Raw genomic sequence first — 22,500 nt, 5'->3', positions numbered from 1 at the left:
TTGTATGTGTAATGTACAGAAGAAACTATTTTCCCCATAATTGATAAAGTTGATATTTTGAGGTGTAAAGGAAAGAAAGAACAGTATTCATAGAATTTGTTGTTTACGTAGTTTTCTGTTAACTCTCCCGGATACACCTCTTGTCTACCTTCTGACATTTTAACCAGTTCTCATTCCATTTCCCGTGGGCTAAACAGGCTGCAACCTGTTTAGTAAACATGTTTCAAATATTTGACGCGACCATATACAGTCTCGACTCCATAAAGTTTTGAAAATATTGATACAGCTGGTTTAAAACTAAACCAGGTCGGGTTGTAATCCTCACTTCTGATACGCACGGTCATTTGTCAAAATCTCTCATCTCAAAAGTAATTTGTTTTTTTTTCCCTAAACGGATTCGGCAGCGCTGAGCTGAATGAACATGCAACAATCTTCTTAAATTACAAAATACATGTACAAAACAAACACCTTTTTAACTAAACCACGCCACCAAATGTGACAAAGTTTTGATAGAATTGTAGTTAACAAATGTAATCTTGAGCTGTATTCAAAATTGTAGTTAACAAATGTAATCTTGAGCTGTATTCAGAAATTCACTTTTGGCGGGAAAGTTGTCATTGAACAGGTTGAAGGCGCTGAGATAACGCATACGTACGGGTCATTACAGCGGAACACACGCAGTGACGTACGAGTATTCGTCATATGCGATAAGATGAACCGATTAATCAATTGTACGACAGGTAAAAGTTGTAATAAACCTTATATTTGATAACAAATAATGAATATCGCTAACAATCTTACAAAAGACTAAATTGTTCTACCTTTCCATCTGTTCATAGCATGCTATGTCAAGAACATTTGAAATATTGCGTTCACACACGAAAACACCCGTATAGTATTTTCTGATGCGGGTATTTTAATTTGTTCACCTCCTCACAAACTGCTATGTGTCTTTAATCGAGTGATAGTGTCAATAACATGATTATCTGATGGAGGGTTGAACAAAGTCGCGTCGTAAATTTTCTCCCCGCCATCCAAAAAATGAATAACTGACATAAATGTTGTAATTCTGACTTTACACATGTTTTTCGTAATGCTACACATCACATATATAGTTTGATGTCCATCTGCATGGGGAGACATTATAACAATAACGTGAACACCTGCAAAAACAAAACAAGACAAAGCGAAATAAAGAAACAATTTTGTTATGTAAATCTTGAATAAGACATCGTAAAATCGTTATTTCTTTGAGACTCGAGTGTACAATTTAATAATGCAAGACCGAGCACTTTAAGTTATATTAACAGCTCATTTATCTTTTAATCCAATTTTAATAATGCGTCACGCTTTACTTTTGACTCAATTTTGCCGCCAAAATTTATTGTTCAGATTTTCAGCTTTTTTTGTTAATCTTTTGTATATTCAGACTTCATTGTATACTAACATCTGACGTAGCAATACCAATCGATTATAAATTGATATTTTTTTGCCTGTGTGTATTTTTTTGTATACTTTAATTGTAACTTGGACTGGCATCACCTCAACAACTTTCAATTGTGACTTCGTGTCAAGAACTGTGACGTTTAGGACTTAGTACATTATCTCGTCAAAATTACATTGATCAGATTTTTTTGCGTTTTATAAATATTTTGCATCTTTTGACTTTATTTTAAACTGTCATCATAGCACCAACTCTCAACTATGCATTGGTTTCAACTAAACTATTTTTTATGAAGTTAAAATGATGTCATTTTGTTTCGCAAAAAATACAGGAAAAAGATTCAAATTACGATGGTTTACACCAACAACTGAAGTTCCCTTATGTGGTCACGCTACATTGGCCTCGGCGGCTGTTTTGTTTCAGCATTTTAGTAAGTATCAATGCTTATCCTGAAATAAATAAGCGATTGCCGAATGATTTAAGTTTTTACATTTTGTATGTATACTTTATGACCTACCACCTAACTAACACTATTTCTTCAAAATTAATAGTGTGTAATATATCATGTCCGCGTATAACACCAATTATGCGTGCTGTTTTGCTGACTGCTGTGAGAGTCATTTAGTTTTTGAGAATTCTGATTTCTTCACATCTAACATACAATATGTGATACGGATTGATGTGCCACTTGGCCGACAGGCTCCCTTCCTTGCTCACAATTCTAGATGATGAGGTTTGGGAACTGACAACTGAAGGAAGTGCGCCCTCACTTCAAATTATCCTACTAATATCTCGTACTTTCTCTATCAATAGAAAATTCGAACCAAACGATAGCTTTTGAAACGCTCAGTGGTAAATTGTTCACAAGGAAAGATGGGGACTACATTTGCATGGATCTACCTCTGTACTCTACTGTTGCCCAGGTAACCCGTAATTTATGCAAGAAAATCTGCATTTGTTTCTTAATTAATATAAAATTAATTTAAGAATGAAATTCTTAATTAATGTAAACGTCTAATATGAAAGCTTTTAAGAAATAACATAAGCTTACAAACTTCAAAAATGAAAAATGTGAAAACAAATTCCTCAATTCTTTGACAATATCAGATTACGACCGTCATTCAATTTAGCTAAAATCGATTATTGTGGTTAATGTAACAACTGTGTGTACCAAATTTTATTACTATTAGCCTAGTGGTTATGGGATTATGGGAAAGATAGGTAAACTGATAGCTATCCTGGAATGTCGATAGTGAAATCCAGTATGTCTAGTCAGATAACCAAGTCTCTGGATTATTATTGAAAAACTGACGTGCCGACATTATTTTCACATTCTTGTCCAAATGAAAGCTCCAACGTTGAGTCCAAATGTTTTTGGGAAGTAAGACAGTTGCGATTTTTATTTGGAGAAAAGGGTTTATACAAAGCACACCCTCCTAATATATTCGTTGTTATAATATTATAGATACATAGAATTTGTAGCGTACATATTCTCGTATGACAAGGTGTGGATATTGATATTCTTTAAAAAAAAAACAGGAATCAAATTGGATTTTCTTTTGAAAGATTATTGCCAAATATATTATTCGGGGTTGAAACACGCTTTTGCTTCAAGTTGTAACAGGATTATTTATAGACCAATATACGTCGTGTCTCAGCCCTCATCGGCCACAATAATGAAGGAGTGAGCCGATGAGGGCGTCCTGACATGACGTGTCGCGCAGACTACCATATTTACCTACAGTCGATATTGCATGCAATAGCTAAAATTCAACAAATTTGTGTTCGAACGGTAAACATATAGAGTTTGCCAAATGTACTTTGTAGAAAAATGTAATATTAAAAGTTTTCAATTTTATGGGATTTCAAAAAGTGCTTAGCGTCAAAAATCAGTCGGCAGTCGTCATACTGTTCATTTTGGGTTTTTCAAGAGTTTTACCCAATCTCTCTTCTACATTTTACAGCCGGAAAACGACATGTCAGCAGTAGTCAAGGTGAGTTCAGTCTTATTTTTCAAACTTTCTTCACCATCATCCTATTTTTTTCGTTACGGAAAAGATGTGACACAGCTTTTTCCGTTACGAACATGATATGATTATGTATAAATATTGTCAAACAAGATGTACACGTAAAAGTTGAGGACCGCGATCATATATTATGGCAAACTTGATGTCGCCCTCAACGGCGAATACTACAAATTTGTATAAAACATTTCTACCATATATATGGATGTGTCGTTCTTGAGATCATTACAACCCCATCTAATTAAAGTGCTGCACGAGAATACTTGAGAGAAAACAATATATTTGTATTGTAGACTTGACTATATAGTCGTACAAGCAATCAAAGTGTCAAAGGTCAATTTTCAATATTTGTATTTCATCACTCTCCATATTTATTGATATTGGATATCTGCCTATCAGGTTAGGGTTAGAAAGCTTGGAAGTCTTTCAAACGAAAAAGTCATGAAAAATCAAAGCACTCCTGAAATGTCCGCTGGAAAATGTTAATGTGTAGAAATGTTGCAATATTTCTTGGTACATCTCACTGAAAGACTTTTCATTTGGCTTGCCCCAATGTAAAGGTTACTTGTTAGGCAAATGCACAAATGATATGTGTATCAATTCAATGTTACATTTCACAGGCCACTGTAGGGTCACTACCAGTCAAAGAACTCCGAATGAACCCGGACATGAAGAAATTGCTAGTTAGGCTTGATGACCGAGTTTCAAGGTAAATCCATGTTATCACTAATTTTTATTTGCATTTCAAATTTTCAAGGAAACTTTGATTCAGTATTCTGTATTTGTAGTTATTTTCATAATAAGTCGTTGGTACTGCTAGACTGGTAAATGGGACATCAATAGATTAGCGCCACCAACGACTCATTTTACAGTTAAAGTATTTGTACTTTCTCAAATTTGATCGATATCATTGTCATCTTAGACACCATAATGTAAATTAAACTGAGAAACACATACATTTGACAGAAATGTTGGAACGTTTGTATTATGCGTCGTGTGGAAATTCTTTGTTCTAAAAATTAGCAGACGACCCCTCAACATTTCAAAATGAATGCTGAAGACATTATTTCTTTAGTTTAATAATTGTATAAATTACCATATTTGTCTTTCGGTGACAACTTTATTTTGTCTATTAACTTTAAGAAAACAGCTTGAAAGCATAACACCGAATGTTGCAGCTATGACGTCAGCGCAAGATGGAAGTAAAGTGCGCGGTGTCATGGTAACTCTCAGAGGCTGTGAACAAAATGGTGCTGTAGACGGAACTGGACAACTGTACGATTTTATTACTCGTTATTTTGCTCCCTGGGTTGGCATACCGGAGGATCCAGTAACAGGTGATACTTAACGCCCCTCTTTAGCATCATGGTCTTTTCAATCACAATATCAAACTAAAGAGATGTCAGCTTTTATTGTGGGCAAAATAACTACCTTAGTTTTGCAAATTGATATACCTTGTTACAAAAATCACTTATTTGTCTCACTGGAAGAATAAATCTGAACGATAGACGTTGGATTTCTCTCCAAGGCCAATTTCCATTTCTTGAAAGTTGTTCATAAAAAAAAAACATTTCAAATGTTTCTATTATCGAAGATTTAGCTAAACTTGAATGAAATCAAATTGTTCATTGTCTTGCCTGAAGTAAAATTCGTGTCTTATTTTCTTAAACTAGCACACATATTCTCTGGAATCATAGATATTTTCAGATGCTTTTTTAAAACCAATTTATCTCTGAGTTGCAGAAATAGTTAGGGACTCTGGTAACCAAAGGATAGCATTACTTAAAATATAAAAACAGCATCCTACTTATGAACTTTCTTCGATAATTTTGAAATAAGAAAATTATTGTTTTGTTAGATAAAAGTGCTAATTTCTTCTGATATGAGGAGCAATCTAAAGAAATATGTGTTTTTATAACTCGTGGTAGCTCCATAACATATGCTGGATGGTAGACCTGCCGAGCGTATGGTACGTAACAAATGCTTATGTCCACCATCCGGCTTTCCGTATGAAGGACTTCCACTGAGGCTAACTGACGGCGAACTTCCCCACGGTTTTCTTGCTACCATAGGCAGGAGTACATTATGCTTACTCCGCGGTGTAACTGACCTGTGTCAGTATTATCTAACAGAACGACATACGATTATAAGATGAGGCAGTTCAGAAACTTGCACAATCGACATAGAGTTTTAAAAGTACACCTTTGTCAATTGTTGTAACAAACTGCCAGTGGAATAATAATAATGTACACACCTGACAAAATGTATGTACGCTATTTGAAAACATAACTTAATACACTGCTGTCACCAAAATGTGATATATTTCTGTAATCTTTGTCTAATCACAGGATCAGCACATGCAGTGTTAGCAGGGTACTGGTCAAATGAGTTAGACAAGAAACAGTTATATGGTAAGTAGAGTGCAATATTTCACATATGCTATGTGTTTGTTCTTCTCGTTAAACTACGATAGGCAGAATCTAACTATGTTCCTGTTCAAAGTGTTATTTGGCGGCCATTTTGAACTTTAGTTTTGCCCTTAATCCAACACCCGTGTTGAAAAACAAATATGTTTGATCCACGTTTTCTTAGTCTTGGTTTTACCGAAGGAACGGGATTTATTTTAATGCGCGAAGTATGGAAATATGTCCAACACTTTTATATACTACAATTTCTGTCCTACAGCTCGACAGTGTTCAAAGCGTGGGGGCGATCTTCATATTTCTGTTCGTGAAGACGGTCGTGTTGATATGTCGGGAAAGGCAACCATTGTAATGGAGGGACAGTTCACTTTCACGCTGTAAACACTGGGTCACCGTGTAAGAAATTTGATTGAGACAATCAAAAATCACAAAACCTGAAAAAATGTCGTCTGGCCCGACAAAAATCATACTAACACTGCTACATTTGATCGTATAGCTCAGCTCGACTTATATCTCTGTTGGTGAGATATTTGTTGAACCAGACGATAAAAAATGATGCAGCACTGTGTTGCACTGGTCGATAAAATGTACCGTTGTTGGTAAGATTTTTGAGCCAGACAACGTCTTTTTTCAGGTTTTGTGAGTTTTAATTGTATTTACCTAAACGAGTTGATTTTTACATCAATGTTTAAAGTCATTACATTTCATGTAAAGGTGGTAAGATGATTCAACGTCTTCCTAGTTTATCACAAAATGTATGAATAAAAGGATTGACTAAAGCTGCTTATTGGAATTTATCTAATAGCTCAAGTGGTTTTCTTGTCCAGTGTGGTCTAGTTCCAAACTGGTACAGTATCACTACTTTTTTTGGTTACAAGTATTGAAATTTTTAATACGTAATACTGTACCAGTTTGAAACTAGACTACGTCCAGTGTGACTTCGTCTTGAGTCTGTTGGTGAACAAACCTCGATTTGTGAGTTAGATTAATTGATTGGTTGGTTGGTGGATTGGTTTATTGATCGATCGATCGATTGATTCGTTAACTGGCAGACTTTGTTGGTTGGTTGGTTGGTCGGTTGGTTGGTTTGCTGGCTGGCTGGCTGGCTGGCTGACTGATTAATTAATTGATTGATTGATTGATTGATTGATTGATTGATTGATTGATTGATTGATTGATTGATTGATTGATTGATTGATTGATTGATTGATTGATTGATTGATTGATTGATTGATTGATTGGCTACTGACTGGCTGACTGACTTTGTTGATTGGTTGGTTGGTTGGTTGGCTGATTGATTGATTGGTTGGTTGGTTGGTTGGTTGGTTGGTTGGTTGGTTGGTTGGTTGGTTGGTTGGTTGGCTGATTGATTGATTGGTTGGTTGGTTGGTTGGTTGGTTGGTTGGTTGGTTGGTTGGTTGGTTGGTTGGTTGGTTGGTTGGTTGGTTGGTGGATTGATTGTTTTTTTGGTCGATCGATCGATTTATCTGTAGCGGATTCAAGGTTTGTTTGTCTTTGCTGGTTTGTTTGTTGGTGGTCGACGTCCTGGCTGGTTCAAGTCGTTTGGTTTGTCTGGGTTGCTCGATTGATTATAGTCGATTTGTTTAGTTGGTGGGCGGGTAAATTGATTGGTTGGTGGGTGGGTGGGTGGGTGGGTGGGTGGGTGGGTGGGTGGGTGGTTGGTGGGTGGGTGGGTTTGTGGTTGGTTGGTTCGTTGGGTGGTTGGTTGGTTGGTTGGTTGGTGATTGGTTGGTTGGTTTGTTGGTTGGTTCAAATTAGTTGATTACTACTATACATTGTTCGCGAAGACTACATTGAATACACGAACTACCAAATATCTCATGATAGTATGATACTTTGATTTTATTTAGGAAAGGCAAGCAATGATGTATTCGTCATACATGTATTAGGGAGCCTTCAGTAATTACAAGGGGCGGGGGAATGGGAGGGGTCGCTTTTTACCAATCAATCCTCGGGGAAGGACATTTTAAAAATGGAAAGTAAGTGAGCTTGAGTTCTATCAACAACGCCACAGGGAGGCGGTGTTAAAGATTTGTTTTAAATATTTGAACAGGGGAGAATCATATTTTAGAGAAAGGAAATTGAGGGAGGGTCACATTTTATGCCACAGACTGTGGTTGATTCTCCCCGGCCCTCCCCCTGTAATTACTGACGGCTCCCTTACAGAGGGTCATATTACAACAGCGCTCAGCCTATTTGTAAAAATAATGTAAGAATTCATATATTTTACCTGTATTTCCTTCGTATATTGTCGGGGTTTTTAGATATTGTTTAGCGCCTCGATCTTCCGAGGCGAGTCCCACATCAAATTGAACAGCGCCAGCTATATGTTGAAAGTTAACTTGAGGCACTGCAGTAATACGATATGACAATAAGATTTTAGAACAGAGCACTTATGATCTATCGGCATATATTGATCGTGAGCTAATCGTGACAAATTGATAAATGAGATCTCTCCAAAAATAGGTCTTCGTTGAAAGACCAGAAACTCGTTAATAACACTTTGGGTTGAACAAATTGTGTTTGGCTCTGAAATCTGTGTAACACTTTGTTTTATATTTGTTCTTATGTGTACATAATACAAATTTTCATCATATTTATGTCAACGGTTGATGTACCAGCTTTCCAGTAACGACAGGGACCATCTGGAAAGTTACAATTTCTGATGAATAGTGACGTTCGAAATGGCACACGTCATGCGCCAGGTACCGAAATGTGTGTTGTTGTTGTTGTTGTTGTTGTTGTTGTTGTTGTTGTTGTTGTTGTCGTCGTCGTTGTTGTTGTTGTTGGTGGTGGTGGTGGTGGTGGTGGTGGTGGTGGTGGCGGAGGTGGTGCTTTTGTTGTTGGTGGTGGTATGTTCGTGTTGGTTTTGTGTTGGTGGTGGTGGTGGTTTTGATGGTTTTGGTGGTGGTGGTGATGTTCGTGTTGTGGTGGTGTTGTGTTGTTGTTGTTGTGGTGGTGGTGTTGTTTTTGCCGTGGCGGTGGTGATGGTGGTGTTTTTGTGGTGTTGGTGGTGGTGATGGCGGTGGTGTTGGTGGCGTTGTTGTTTTTGTGGTGGTGATCGTGGAGTTGGTGGTGTTGGTGGTGTTGGTGGTGGTGGTGTAGATGGTGGTTGTGATGGTTTTTGTGGTGGTGGTGTTGTTGTTTTTGCGGTGTTGTTGGTGTTGGTGTTTTTGTGGTGGTGGTGGTGGTGGTGGTGGTGATGGCGGTGGTGTTGGTGGCGTTGTTTTTGCGGTGGTGGTGGTGATGGTAGTGTTGGTGGTGGTGTTTTGTGGTGGAGGTGATGGCGGTGGTGTTGGTGGTGGTGTTGTTGTTTTTGCTGTAGTGGTGGTGGTGGTGGTGGTGGTGGTGGTGGTGGTGGGGTGGTGGTGGTGGTGGTGGTGGTGGTGGTTCCTCGACGCAACTGGTATTTTGAAAGGACCCCAGTCCATCAAAATGTATACTATGTATATAAAGTAGACACGTTTCTTTTTATTATGTATATTCAGGCAATATATAAGTTCATCCCTCCAAACTCGGCTTTTGTTCCCAGTTTGAACATCAAAATGGACAATAATTGACATCGAGTTGTAACATAGCCAACCAATAATTATACTAAATAATAGCAATATTTACTTGTGTTGGAGAGTCCAGTGAGAGCTGACCCTCATAGCCTCAGTGTTGACCGGAATGTATGTATTCCTGAGGAAAACCTGTACGACAGGCAGAATGACACAAAATTAACCACTCGACCAACCGATAGGGCGTGTACACTCGGAGAATCGTTCGTAAAGCTCCTAAAATGCCTAATTCCTGCACGGTTTAGTGTGAACAGTGTTGTATACTAACCTTGAAATGGTTGCAATATGTTTATTGTCATTTATATGCAAACTGTATGCCATCCTGAATGAGATTGGGGATTACAGGACTTCCGTGTATGCAACAGCTGTTCTAAGTAGTACTACTATGTCAATCTAATAGCATTATAGATCACGTTCGGTCAAAGAGCGACGAAGGTTAATATTTGATCAAATTTAACAGATGAGTATCTGACGTCATTTTAGTACATATCTATCTGATGTTTGATATATGGGATTTTTAGATTAAAAAATGGGAACACTTATATAATCACATATATATTGTAGAGTGTATGTATGTATGTATGTATGTATGTATGTATGTATGTATGTATGTATGTATGTATGTATGTATGTATGTATGTATGTATGTATGTATGTATGTATGTATGTATGTATGTATGTATGTATGTATGTATGTATGTATGTATGTATGTATGTATGTATGTATGTATGTATGTATGTATGTATGTATGTATGTATGTATGTATGTATTTATGTATGTATGGATGGATGGATGGATGGATGGACGGATGGATGGATGGATGGATGTATTTATCTATGTATCTATATATCTATTAATAAATGTATCTATTTATGAGATATTATTTATGTATGTATATACTATCTAAGTATGTATGAATGAATGAATGTATGTATGTATGTATGTATGTATGTATGTATGTATGTATGTATGTATGTATGTATGTATGTATGTATGTATGTATGTATGTATGTATGTGTGTGTGTGTATGTATGTATGTATGTATGTATGTATGTATGTATGTATGTATGTATGTATGTATGTATGTGTATGTATGTGTGTGTGTGTGTGTGTGTGTGTGTTTCTAATTTATGAGTATATTCATTTATCCTATATAAATTTTCCACTATCATACATACTATTCAATATCAATATGTTCGTCAATCTCTCTAGCTGTTAACATCTTTCAATCTTTTCCTCATTCAAAGCTCACCACATATACAACTCTGTATCATCCGATACTCTGCAAACATCCCAAGTATGTCGACAAGTACAGTGACATCGGACGTCTCGGTGAGACACCACACATAAATTGTACGCATCGTCAGAGTTTAATTATCCGCCATGTGTTGATTTATGCCTTCCATTTGCCTTCATTCTCTGAGTCGAGTACACAGCTCGTATCATATCAGAATAACAATTTACTCCGTTAACATTCATTTGTCTCGCATTTCACGTGTTTCATCGCTATAGTTACGTTATTTATTTCCTAATTGAAAAAGACGTCCTGCACAAATAAAATATTAGGGTGGGGTTAACCTCATCTCACGCAAATTACCCAGCTTGCCCTATTACGTCATCGATGCTAAATAATAAGGGTACACACAATGTTGTCTCCGATCATGTTCGTAAACAAGTAACCACCTGGCTAGTCTTGACATATAGATCGATACACAGTTTTTTTGAGTCATTATTACGCTGCGAGAGGTATTGATTTTTCCCGCTCATTAGCAGTTGGTTGTGATTTGTGCACGACAGATAAGACATATGAAAACACTGACACCGGAGCTGTAGACATCTGTATAGACGTCGTTCGAAAATATACACGAAGATAAATTTATATTGTAGACTGTGCTCGGCTTTATGACACAGATGGTGTGATTATGTTAATAACGCCACATTCAATAACGAATCTACTAAAATCATGATCTAACGTTCGACGACCAACAATAAAACACTCTCGCACATTGCCTGGTGGACACATCAGCGGGAGCGCCGCCCTACCCGAGAAATATACTGAAAATTTCGCCAAATACATCATCAGGGAGTTCCGAATGTGAGCACACTCAGCCAATGTGAATACATGTAAACTTTGGAATTAAGAGAGGAATCGAATCAGCCTTCGCCCCTATCTATAGGAAAATTCTTTAACACATAACATCTGCGCTCTAGTCGAGATTGTATTTACTCGGAGGGATCAGTTGACAACCCAGCATGGCGAGTACGAACGAAATAGCTTACACCTGTGATAGTGGGGCCATAGGAACAAAGAAGGCAACAGAGCTGCCACAGAAAGCCATTGCATATGCAGCAAAGATGGAGGTTGCCGAGGAAACTAAAGGAAAACCCAGTAAAAGGAACAAGAGGAAATCATCGGAGCCCCGGAAAGCCGTCAGAAGGGAACTGATTGTGGAACATGGGGAAGATGAGAACGAGAACATCGAGTTGGACGATGATCATGACGATGCCTTTGGTTACAGTTACGACGATGCATATAACTCCATCAGTGGGAATGAAAACAACTTCAATGAGGAAATGGTGTCCTTAAGAGAGTACCAACAGTCCCAATCCTTTGATATGGATGAGCTAGAAGACAGTTTAAAGGGCTCGGGAAAGGCTGGACGCTCATATAAAAGCCTTAGTCGGGCACGACGCGTTGTTGCCAATGCTAGAGAACGTAACCGAGTTCATACAATCAGTGCTGCGTTTGAGGGCCTTCGAAGGGCAGTCCCATCGTACTCTCACAACCAAAAACTGTCAAAATTGGCAATTTTACGCATTGCCTGTAGTTACATTTTGGCCCTTGCCCGACTGGCTGACTTAGATTATAGCGAAGAGCAAGCTGACCTGTCATTTGCAGAGTGCGTGCAAGCGTGTACATTCACGTTACAGGCTGAAGGCAGGTCACGACGACGAAAGGTGAGATTACAGTGTATTAGATGTTAGATAAGTGAGCAACAATTACTGTTTTCAATAAATTCGAGTTTCGGATTTAACATTTTCCCTTGTGATTTTAGCAAGAGGGATTTTGGCAAAATTTGCGGTCAATTATTTTTAGTTAATGAAATATAAGCTGTGTTGGTAGAGGGTGGGCTGGGTTGTCTGAAACCAAGGGATTCGTAGCCAAGTTGGTTCATTTTTTTCATTTTTTAAAAAAATTTAATGAAAAATAATCGGGACGTGTATTTTTAAAGAGTCCACTAAACATATGTAAAAGACACAGCGCTTAAAATAATCGTCTTTTAGCTGTTCTGTTTTATTCGTGAAATATAAGATCAGACATTGCTTAGAAGACCTTGAGGAAGTCGTTTAACTGTTACATATAGAATGCGTATGTTCTTTGTCAAACAGACCCACCTCGTAGAAAATATTATACATACATGTTGCAAGAGATATACTTGTTAAATTTACACTGTATACGGCTACAGCGGATTTCGTCTCGACAATTCTGTCATTCGCCGTGTACACACAATACAGAATCGGCCACAGATGTTTCACGCATGGCCGAATATGAATAGGATATGCAAATAGCAATACAAGCACGGTTTCATTGTATCCGACGTGTGACACATCTAAATCAGAGTACAGAGTTAGAGGATCAGATTCGATCTGGACGTGTCGCGGGGGTACATTCTCGGCACATTCCTGCCTTAATTACCCTTGTCCTTATCGTTTTGATAGAAAACAAATGTAAATTTTTGACGGGCCTGGATACACGTAACTGTGTCTAATTGTAACCCCCGAATTCCAGAGTAACAGTTTTGTGCGCACTGCGGTCTTATATTGTATTAGTTAACGCAGCGTAGCGTCTAGCTTCCAGGTGAATCGGAAAATTAATCGAATTCTGACTGCAAACTCGTATATACATTGACCCCTGTTTCAAGTCAGTGCATTTAGTACAGAAAACTACATTTAAATGCCCCCGACCTCAGTTCCGACTGTGTGCGCATGCGTGTTAAAGCTTTAATGTCCACCTGTTCGTTTTTATTGATTACTGACCGTAATAAAACGATGCTGTCTTTGTGAACCTAACCATTAGTTGCCATGGTAATCATCAAACACCAGCTGTCACGTCAAAGAAGACGTATTTGTCATGTAAATAGAATTTGTTGGAACGACTTTATTATGGAAATTATTCTGCAAAAGATTTGGCTGCCTTTCAATAAAAAATCGTTAAATTGGTTGCCTCGTACATATCATATCGCTATTCTTGGATGAGATATTTAAAATCAGCTCAATAAAATATGCCTTTTTTGACTGATTTTTTTATTTGCATGTTGATTTTATTCAGACTAATTTCTGGTTCTATTCAAGTGCCGTGCTTCATCCGAGGTACATTGTCTCATACGGTCATTGTTGTATTGTATTCGCTGCGGTACGCCGTTAATGGAAAAAACTGCTTTCGGAATTAGAATTCATATAACATTTGCCTAAAAGTGACTCTCCTGTCATTTATTATCATCAATATTTCAAGAATATCATATCAGAATTATTATATATTTTCATTTTGAAGTCAATGAGTGTTGAAAGTTATGTTTAATGTTTAATATCAACACCATTAACGCTTGAAAATGATAATATATACTAATAGAATATTATTATGCTATTTTTTTTTCTGCCGATGATTTATTTTTAACTTTAAAACGTTAATTTGATTTCATCCAGAAATACTTGTATACATTTACACATGTGAAAACAAATACGGGTTGATAAGAAACAATCAGAACAGAACAGAACAAATCAATGAATGGTGTCCGTATTTCAAATTTTTTAGACATACTCTTGTCTGGAGAGCACATTCATTATCCGGAAGAGATTAAATACGTGTATATATTAATCAGCTTAACTATATCGCAGCCCCCCCCCCTCCCCCATCGGCCGCAATTTTGTGTACAATCTTGTGACACATAGAAATTAAATATAACTTTCCCAACAAAATATTTTTTTTTAAATATGGTAAGCCAAATTGATAGTTTTTTGACAACAATCACTAAATCTGTGCGTCGTCAAAATTGGCGACAACACTTGCAGACGACACTACAATGGGACACACCGTGCAACTGTTTCAGAACAAAGTAAGAAACGATAGTCCACTAATTTAAAAGTGGGAGATCATAAGTTTTCACAAAATGTCATTAATTTATGAGTTGAAAAGAAAATTGGCGGGAAAAGTGACACATTTTTTTTCACCACTCACAAAAAGACAATGCGCCGAAATACGAAAGAGAAACGACCAATTTTGTGCGTTTCCAAAAAATGGCGAAAAAGCGGTTCATTTTTCTCCCATCACATGCAGACGACACTAAAGCATCCATAAGACCGTAGCAAATGATTGATTGTAACGTTTTAGTGTTTATTTCCTAGGCATGTTTCCGCTTACAGTTATACGCAATCAATGTCCGTGTTCAGCCTTGCTTCATTTGTTTTCGCTCATTTATTGCCCCCGAGTGCTAAAAGCAGACTTCACGCTGATTCAGTGTAATATTTTACGATTGACTGCATTGGTCTATCATACTACTGTGTAATTGCGTAGATATTGATGTTACTTTTTCAACTTTGATTCTCGAACTTTGAGCAATGTGTGAAAACATGTTTATTGGTTTGTTCAGTTTTATCTGATGTCATACATTTATACTACACGTGAAAATACTGCACACGATTGCTGACAAGTGACATGATCGTGATAATCAACTCCCCATCAAGATTTACCTGAGAATGTTATCCTTTTCCAGTCTTTTTCATAACTTTCTTTGCTTTTAAATCATTTGCTATTGATTGTGAAAACACGGTCTATGATTGCAAATGGAAGAACAGTTATTCCATCTTTTAATCTAGTCATCATAAATATCAGAGCTACCAAAGAAATTGAGTTACATATCGCTAAAAGAAATGAATACTACATGTATAGTAAATGTATAGACAAATAGTCTGTTTTAGGTGTGTGATAAACTCTTACCTCCCTTCAAAAGCGGACTATTCTTTTATTTTCATGTGCAACTTGAAAGTTGGCTTGCTTTCACATGTAGTTTTGTAATTTTTTGAGTGAACTCGCAAATTAAAAAAAAAAAATTTAAAAAAAATTTAAAAAAATATTTTTAAAAAAATAAAAACTTTGAAAGTGACAATGTAATACTGGGAAGTATTCCCATGATGGTGATTGTGTAAGTGCGAAAATCAGTTATCAGAACAACATATCACGTGACATCTTCTGTCGGAAAAAAAATAGTTTTTCCGTGACATGCCCTTTAAAGTTGATGACGTGTCGCGGAGGGGGGGGGGACATTTCCACCATCTTATTACTACCCTGTCCCGGGACAGATGATGTTTCCGCCAAAAAAGGCAAAATTCTTTGCAATTTTCAACTCACTTAAATTTTTTATTTCAAATCTAGGTTACAAAAAGAGTCTTTATCGAAAGTCTACATCATGGTTTTAGGATACTCGTTAACACAACAACTATTCATGAAAATAATGCGTCAATATTTTCCTGAGCTCCGGTCGAGAAGACTGGAATTATTTTACAGGCTGGAGATTTCTACATGTTTTAAAAAAATAGTTGGAAACTGTAAAAGTCGTGCTCTAAATTAAACCAAATAAAAAGGTGTGTTTCCACACAGATAACTAACACATGTGTTAGTTGTCTGTGGTTTCCAGTAACCCAACCGACCCTAGTTTTAGCCTCCGATCCTAAACATGTTTTAAAAAGAGCATTTCTTTATTTTCTTGACCTTCATGTACAATCTGTTTTCTTTCCCCGGAGTGATACCTGTACATATTTCATCAAGTATTCTGACCAACAATTCGTTTGTCTTTAGGTAGAATTCCGACCTACCTACCCCATTTTCTGTGATCGTGTTATCGGAACACACACTTTTTTTATCGTTTTACCTTCTGATTGATACAGTCATTTAGGTAGACATAATTTAAAGTGAGTAACAGCCCAAGAAATCCTTTAACGATGAATAAAACATTGAATGGTGTTAATTATTTGTATGTTGATGGTACGTCGGGCATATTTCAAACTACTTCACCAAGCTCAGTATATCATAAAGCATGAAATTAACGTGTGCACAGTGCATTTCAAGCTGGAAGCGACGACTGATGCTGTAACGGAAGCTAAAAACTTTGATCACCGTACACGTTGAATCTTCACTTCATAGCCGCGGGACTGTGTGATTCAGCTTGGGTAAAGGTTGCTTGCACGATACAATTATTGAACGTATAATAAAACGTCAGACTGTAGTGGGGTCAATGTTCCTCAACATAAGACTCGCCTCAAAAATACACATTATGTAAAAAAATAGCACGGAATTTCATTGTTAAAGGGGCACAAGCTGAGTGTAGGAGTATTTTACACGTCGGATGAAAGTGCTAAACATTAAAATCTCGATATAATAGTCTAGTATCATGTTATCATGTCAACATCATTACAAATGGTCTTCTGGCATTGTTTATAATATTACAGTTATTGACACAAAATTATGCCAACCATTTATGTATTATATCTGTGCATGTATACTAGGTTAGAGTTTTGCTAATAATAAACACGTAATGGGGTATAATATGCTTACCTTAATGTGTAGAAAAAGTATCACCCAAAAAACACAAACAAACAAACAAAAACGGGCCGGGCTATATGTATGCTTAAGTAAGCCTGAGTAGAACACCATAGACATATGTTTAATGTGTAAGAAAAGTACCCCCCCCCCCCCAAAAAAAAAAAAAGCGCACAAACAATCAACAAAAGTAAACGGGCAGGGGTATATAGATTCTTTAGTAAGTAGAATACCATAGATATCGTTAAATGTGTAGAAAAGTTAACCCCCCCCCAAAAAAAAAAAAAAAAAAAAAAAAAAATAAATAAATAAATAAATTTAAAAAAAAATAAAAAAAATAAAAAATGCCGAATATGCCCCTTTAAACATGTTGACATGGATTTTCCCCATGTTTTTTATATATTTTTTATATATTTATAGATATATAGATTATAGATATATAGATATATGTACCCCACAGTGACGCCAACACAGCTTATGTTTGGATTTGCTGATAACCGACTCTATGATGTAGACCCACTATACAATATAAGCAAGTCAACCTAAAACAGAACGTCGTCTGACTCGACAACAAGCTTACACACATTGCTACATTTTATCGTCTGACTCGACAACAGTCTTACAAACATTGCTACATTGTATCGTCAACCTTCACAACATTCTTACTAAATAATGCTACCTCTGACGCTACGGATATCTTATCAACATTGTTACATTTTTATTGTACAAGTTGTCTTTGGTGATCCGTATCCCTAAGAGGATAGAAATGTAACCAAGCTTGTCATTGAAAGTTTAAAGAAATAAAGGAACATATCTAGATAAATTATAACATATTATTTTCACAAATTCGTCGACGGTAGACGACATTTCAATTCTGTCACGGTAGAGTTGGAGAACGCGTTAAAATTTATAGTGGCCTGAGATTTTGTAGACGGAAAATTTCTTTTCATGTTGAAGCGCTCGTGAAGAGTTAGGAAGCCCCGCCAATCTAAAATTTAGCCCTCCAGGAGTGTCCTCCCTGAACTTCAGTAATATTATTTCGAGGTTCACCGGTTTTATGACAGGGTTGGGTATCATAATAACGTCACGTTGGCAGGCAAATTAGAGTTGTAAACGATAGTTTTAGATGTAGGACCCGTCAATTTACCAACTAAGTATATTACCTAATAATTTTCCATTACGAAGTAACAGTTTATTTCAGTTTATTTTCAAATTATGGAAACTGCAACAAGTAGAGTGAAAGAGTGAAAGACCTATATATATACTAGTTAACTTGAAACAGAACGTTATCTGGCTCCACAAAAATCTTTCTAACATTGCTACATTTTATCGGCCAAGACACAAATAAGAGACTCGTACAATTGTTACATTGTATCCATTTATGATCTGAGTGTGGATCACATAATGGTAGCTTATGCAAAAATGTAGCAATGTTAGTAAGATTTATAGTGCACCAGACAATGAAATGTAGCAATATTAGTAAGATCTCTGTACAGTAAGACGGCGTGCTCTTTCAGGTTAACTGGCTTCCATTGTAGTATAAATCTGAGTTATTCTCTAATTACATATATCTTTTATGCTTTTCTTACTTGCAGGAGTAGACAGACATCTATGTCAGGTGGAGAGGCTGGAAAAATGATGACGCCATGTTTTAACTGGAATGGCGTCATTCATTACCCGGACGTGTCATTAGGATGGAAATACATGTATGTGGTTTGGATAACTCATGGTGGTAGTGTCTACTTCAGATATAGCATTGGATGTATTGAATGCTACGATAGCTGCACGGTTTTATTCCCGGAGGTCTCAGACATAAAATTGCAGAAGTTAATTTCAAAGGTGGACCAAGTTGTCATTATTTTTATTAAAAAGACTAAGTGTAGTCACGGATCTACTTACAGTTAACACTCAAAGACAAAATTTGGTGTTCATATAGTATATTTTACATTGATTACAGTTCATAGAACTAATTGTTCAATGCATGTTTTATATGTCAAGTTTAATTTGCGGCTTACCATGAATACAGTTTAAGAACTGATAAAAATGTACGTTATTTGTAATAGTTTGTAGAAAATGTCGCTCGTGACTATACCAAATGGTTTCACTCTCGTCAATATCGTATCGCTTTTACCTTTGTCCTTTTAGTAATATCACAACTAAAGACAGTTCAGTTGTCAGTAGTCATGGTAAATTGTCTGTCTACTTGACTGAGTGTGGGTGGGTGTGTTGTATGTATGTATGTATGTATGTATGTATGTATGTGTGTGTGTGTGTATGTATGTATGTATGTATGTATGTATGTATGTATGTATGTATGTATGTATGTATGTGAACAACTTAGTTACGTTAAGTTAAGTTTGATGCCAAGTAGCGAATTTGTTCACGGCAACGTGATCAGATCAGCATTATGCAAAGTGGGTCTTAATATGTTACTTTTGGTCAAAATTCTTAAAATTACTGGTCAAAAGGGGTCTGAGATTTTGTAGGAATTTTCCAGGGGTGTGTTGATGAAAAATAATCACAGACATGACGTCCCATTGTTGATGAGTATACTAAGTCAAAATGTGATTTTCGTGGTTTTTTTAAATCTTGTCACAAACCATCAGCTATATTTGCCATGGTTGGAATGTTTAGATGTGGCATTGTCAAGACAAGATGACCACATAGTTGACTTACAAGTATTGTCTAATATGTGATTTTCGGTCAAAAAGTTAACCCAGAAAGTACTAGGTAAATGGTTTGGTATCTTCCCATCGATCACTAAACGAAAGTTCAAAGCAAAACTCTTGAACTCAGAACTGCATAGCAAATTGTTTGATTGATTGGGCTGACAAATATGGTCATCAATGTCACGTGATGTTTGCATGAAAATGTTATGTTTGGTAAAAAAATATCAAATGAGTTAATTGTTTTAGTAATAGATGAATTTATGTGTTTTTACTCAGTAAGTTTCTTGCTACAACGCCATTGTTGTTATTTTTCTGTTCTCATGTCCTATAAATTTTTCTGTACAATCTATGTAAGGTGGACATTGCTGTCAACTTGAGTTACTCTTCTGTGAGTGTAAACAAATATACAAGGTGTAAACCTTGTTTAAAAACAAAGTGTTAGAGGGACCAGTCTAGAACAGCAACCACTCTTTGCGAGTGATACAAATCAGCTTTCTGTTAGGGGTTCTAACCCCCTTCCTGCTAGTATCCATTGCCTAACCCTAACCGTAACTCCCTAGTTTGCATACAAATATGTGTCTATTGTACAGAGAGTCCACTGTTCTACCATAGGCAATTATATATTATTCCCCAATATAATATTTTTCTTCGTTCAACAGAGGAAATACTCGTGACTTAAGGGGCCTTGTCACTATGAGTTATAAACAGTATTAGCAAAAAAAACTTAATGTTATGAATATTTTCTAGCTGAATGAAGAAAAATGTCGGAGAATGATTAAACTATACCTGCATAAGCTGAAAAAGGGGTAAATAATCATGATAATAGCGATGACGTAGACGCGCATTGTGGTGACGTAGAACCTGGGTATAAATACCGTATTTTGTGTTTGAATACCTACAACGTGGCTTATGCATGGTATAGCACTGGGAATCCCTTTTATTATTTATGGTTCTAAATTTTTGCCATGTAATAAAGATTCCAAATAGACGAGACGAAATAAATAAATAAAATAAACTACCAATTCTCTTTGTTTGACTTTTACCTGAATCAATGTGGTATATTCTTTGAATGTTTATACTCCCACTTGTACAGTATTCAAGTGGTCCTCATTGTGTTCACTTCAGTTAGCTATTTATACCCATTTCGTTCTAAAACGTCTGATTTTATGTTCGTGCAATAATTTCTGACAGAGTGTACAGCCTTGGTATATTGCGTTACATGATGATGATGATGATGATGATGATGATGATGATGATGATGATGATGATGATGATAGCGATGACGTTATTGATGAAAACCATGATAACGACAACAGCGAAGTTACTAAATAAAAAGGCGTTTTTGACAATGATAAAGTGTAACATAGTTATATATTCAAATATATTCAGGCTACCGTCAGGCAGGGGAGTGAATCTTATGTTTGTTGTTGACGCCCAAGGCATTAACAAGGAACATTAATAATTTATTAATAACGCCTAGCAAAACGAAAAGAATGTAAATAAGTTACTACACATGAACTTTAATAATATACCCTACCCGTGTATGGTATATGATTTCATCTACTGTGCGCGTTTTATCTTTGAATTTTATTTTGTCCGTCGACTTGAAATCGTATTTCATATTGCAATGATATTGCAATGATACAGTATGCAATTCTGTATAAATATCGACTTCTTTACTGAACCATAGAGTACAAATGGATTTCAATTAATCGTTGAAACGACCTCGAGGTCACTGTTGCTGTGTGATCGTTTGACATTCAAGTTATCACTTTGATATTCCTTCATGAAGACGTCACTAGAATCGAGTCCCCCCAGAGGGTGTCTTTTGCTCGGGCGAAACGACGGATTCTTGCACGCATGTAGGTTTGTTACATACGCTGCATCACAGATTCGTGTTACTTCAACTATCTTGCCATGCGTAAACCCCTTGATGGATGCCAAACTGTCAAACTCAAACGAGATCTGACATTTAAAAGGGTTGAGCAGTCTGTACCGCCAATGTGTTAGTCTCGTCTGGGTGGTCTCGTAGAAGAGCCCCCAGCGGTGAGAGTCTGGGTAACTGAGACTACCAATATGTTAAACCTCACGTTCATTTGTTTTTCATGAAGCAACCCAAGTTTATATTTGCTAAAATTGTTCAGTTGCTTATAAAAATGACATTGTACCTGTCACGGTCAATTAATAGTAGTCGATTTTTAACCGTAGGTAGTGTAGTGACAAGTTTAGATCTTCAGTGTCAGTGAAAGCTTTTGAAACCATAGCCCTGTTGGTTTGACTTGCCTCGATACTTTTTTTCTGCAATATGTTTAATATCGAATTGCAAGCTAGATCAAGTACATGTACTTTCATCATCTCAGCAATCATCAACTACGATTTCACAGCATGTCTAGTGATTTATTACTTCTTGTATGCAAATTCAACGTCTTCTTGTCGGTAGACTAAGAGACACACTGTGAGTTGAGAGTCCATACCATACTGTATAATACAAATTCATTAGTTTTCTTACCGACTTATGTGTACTGCTGTACACATGATTGTACGTGTAGATGATTCAATACACACCTGGTGTACAATATTGAGATGTAAGTAATTACAAAATGGTTTTTAAAATGGTCCAGTTGCAGTCAGTACAACTTTAAAAACTTGTGTATAGAAGTGTAAGAAAGAAATGTTTCAACTTGATAGGGTGCCGACCTCAAATTCAGATATTATGATGATTTGTATTAATACGATATGTCAATGACAAACATTTACCGATCGC

The 22,500-nt window shown here is 36.5% G+C and overlaps 2 protein-coding genes across 2 annotated transcripts in view; both read left to right on the top strand.

Annotated features, from left to right (window-relative positions):
* LOC144452289 (phenazine biosynthesis-like domain-containing protein) overlaps nucleotides 1-6,462 on the top strand; it is an 18,003-nt gene extending 11,541 nt beyond the window's left edge. The window contains exons 3-9 of the mRNA XM_078143358.1: nucleotides 1,776-1,874; nucleotides 2,258-2,367; nucleotides 3,409-3,438; nucleotides 4,089-4,177; nucleotides 4,612-4,805; nucleotides 5,817-5,879; nucleotides 6,154-6,462. Coding sequence (XP_077999484.1) covers nucleotides 1,776-1,874; nucleotides 2,258-2,367; nucleotides 3,409-3,438; nucleotides 4,089-4,177; nucleotides 4,612-4,805; nucleotides 5,817-5,879; nucleotides 6,154-6,272 — 704 coding nt within the window. The 3' untranslated portion in view covers nucleotides 6,273-6,462. The remainder of the gene's footprint in view (nucleotides 1-1,775; nucleotides 1,875-2,257; nucleotides 2,368-3,408; nucleotides 3,439-4,088; nucleotides 4,178-4,611; nucleotides 4,806-5,816; nucleotides 5,880-6,153) is intronic.
* A 4,687-nt stretch (nucleotides 6,463-11,149) lies between these two features.
* LOC144452275 (uncharacterized) lies at nucleotides 11,150-19,288 on the top strand. The gene is made up of 2 exons (XM_078143341.1): nucleotides 11,150-12,431; nucleotides 18,663-19,288. The coding sequence occupies exons 1-2, from the start codon at nucleotides 11,727-11,729 to the stop codon at nucleotides 18,666-18,668; spliced, it is 711 nt and encodes a 236-aa protein (XP_077999467.1). The 5' UTR covers nucleotides 11,150-11,726; the 3' UTR covers nucleotides 18,669-19,288.
* The last annotated feature ends 3,212 nt before the right edge of the window (nucleotides 19,289-22,500 follow it).

This window comes from Glandiceps talaboti, chromosome 22 (assembly GCF_964340395.1).
Source record: "Glandiceps talaboti chromosome 22, keGlaTala1.1, whole genome shotgun sequence".
NCBI lineage: Eukaryota > Metazoa > Hemichordata > Enteropneusta > Spengelidae > Glandiceps > Glandiceps talaboti.
The sequence above is the reverse complement of the archived record's forward strand: the minus strand, read 5'-3'. Positions and strand labels throughout refer to the sequence as shown.

Coding starts and splice junctions, on each gene's coding strand:
- LOC144452275 (XM_078143341.1), top strand. CDS start 11,727: ATGGCGAGTACGAACGAAATAGCTTACACCTGTGATAGTGGGGCCATA.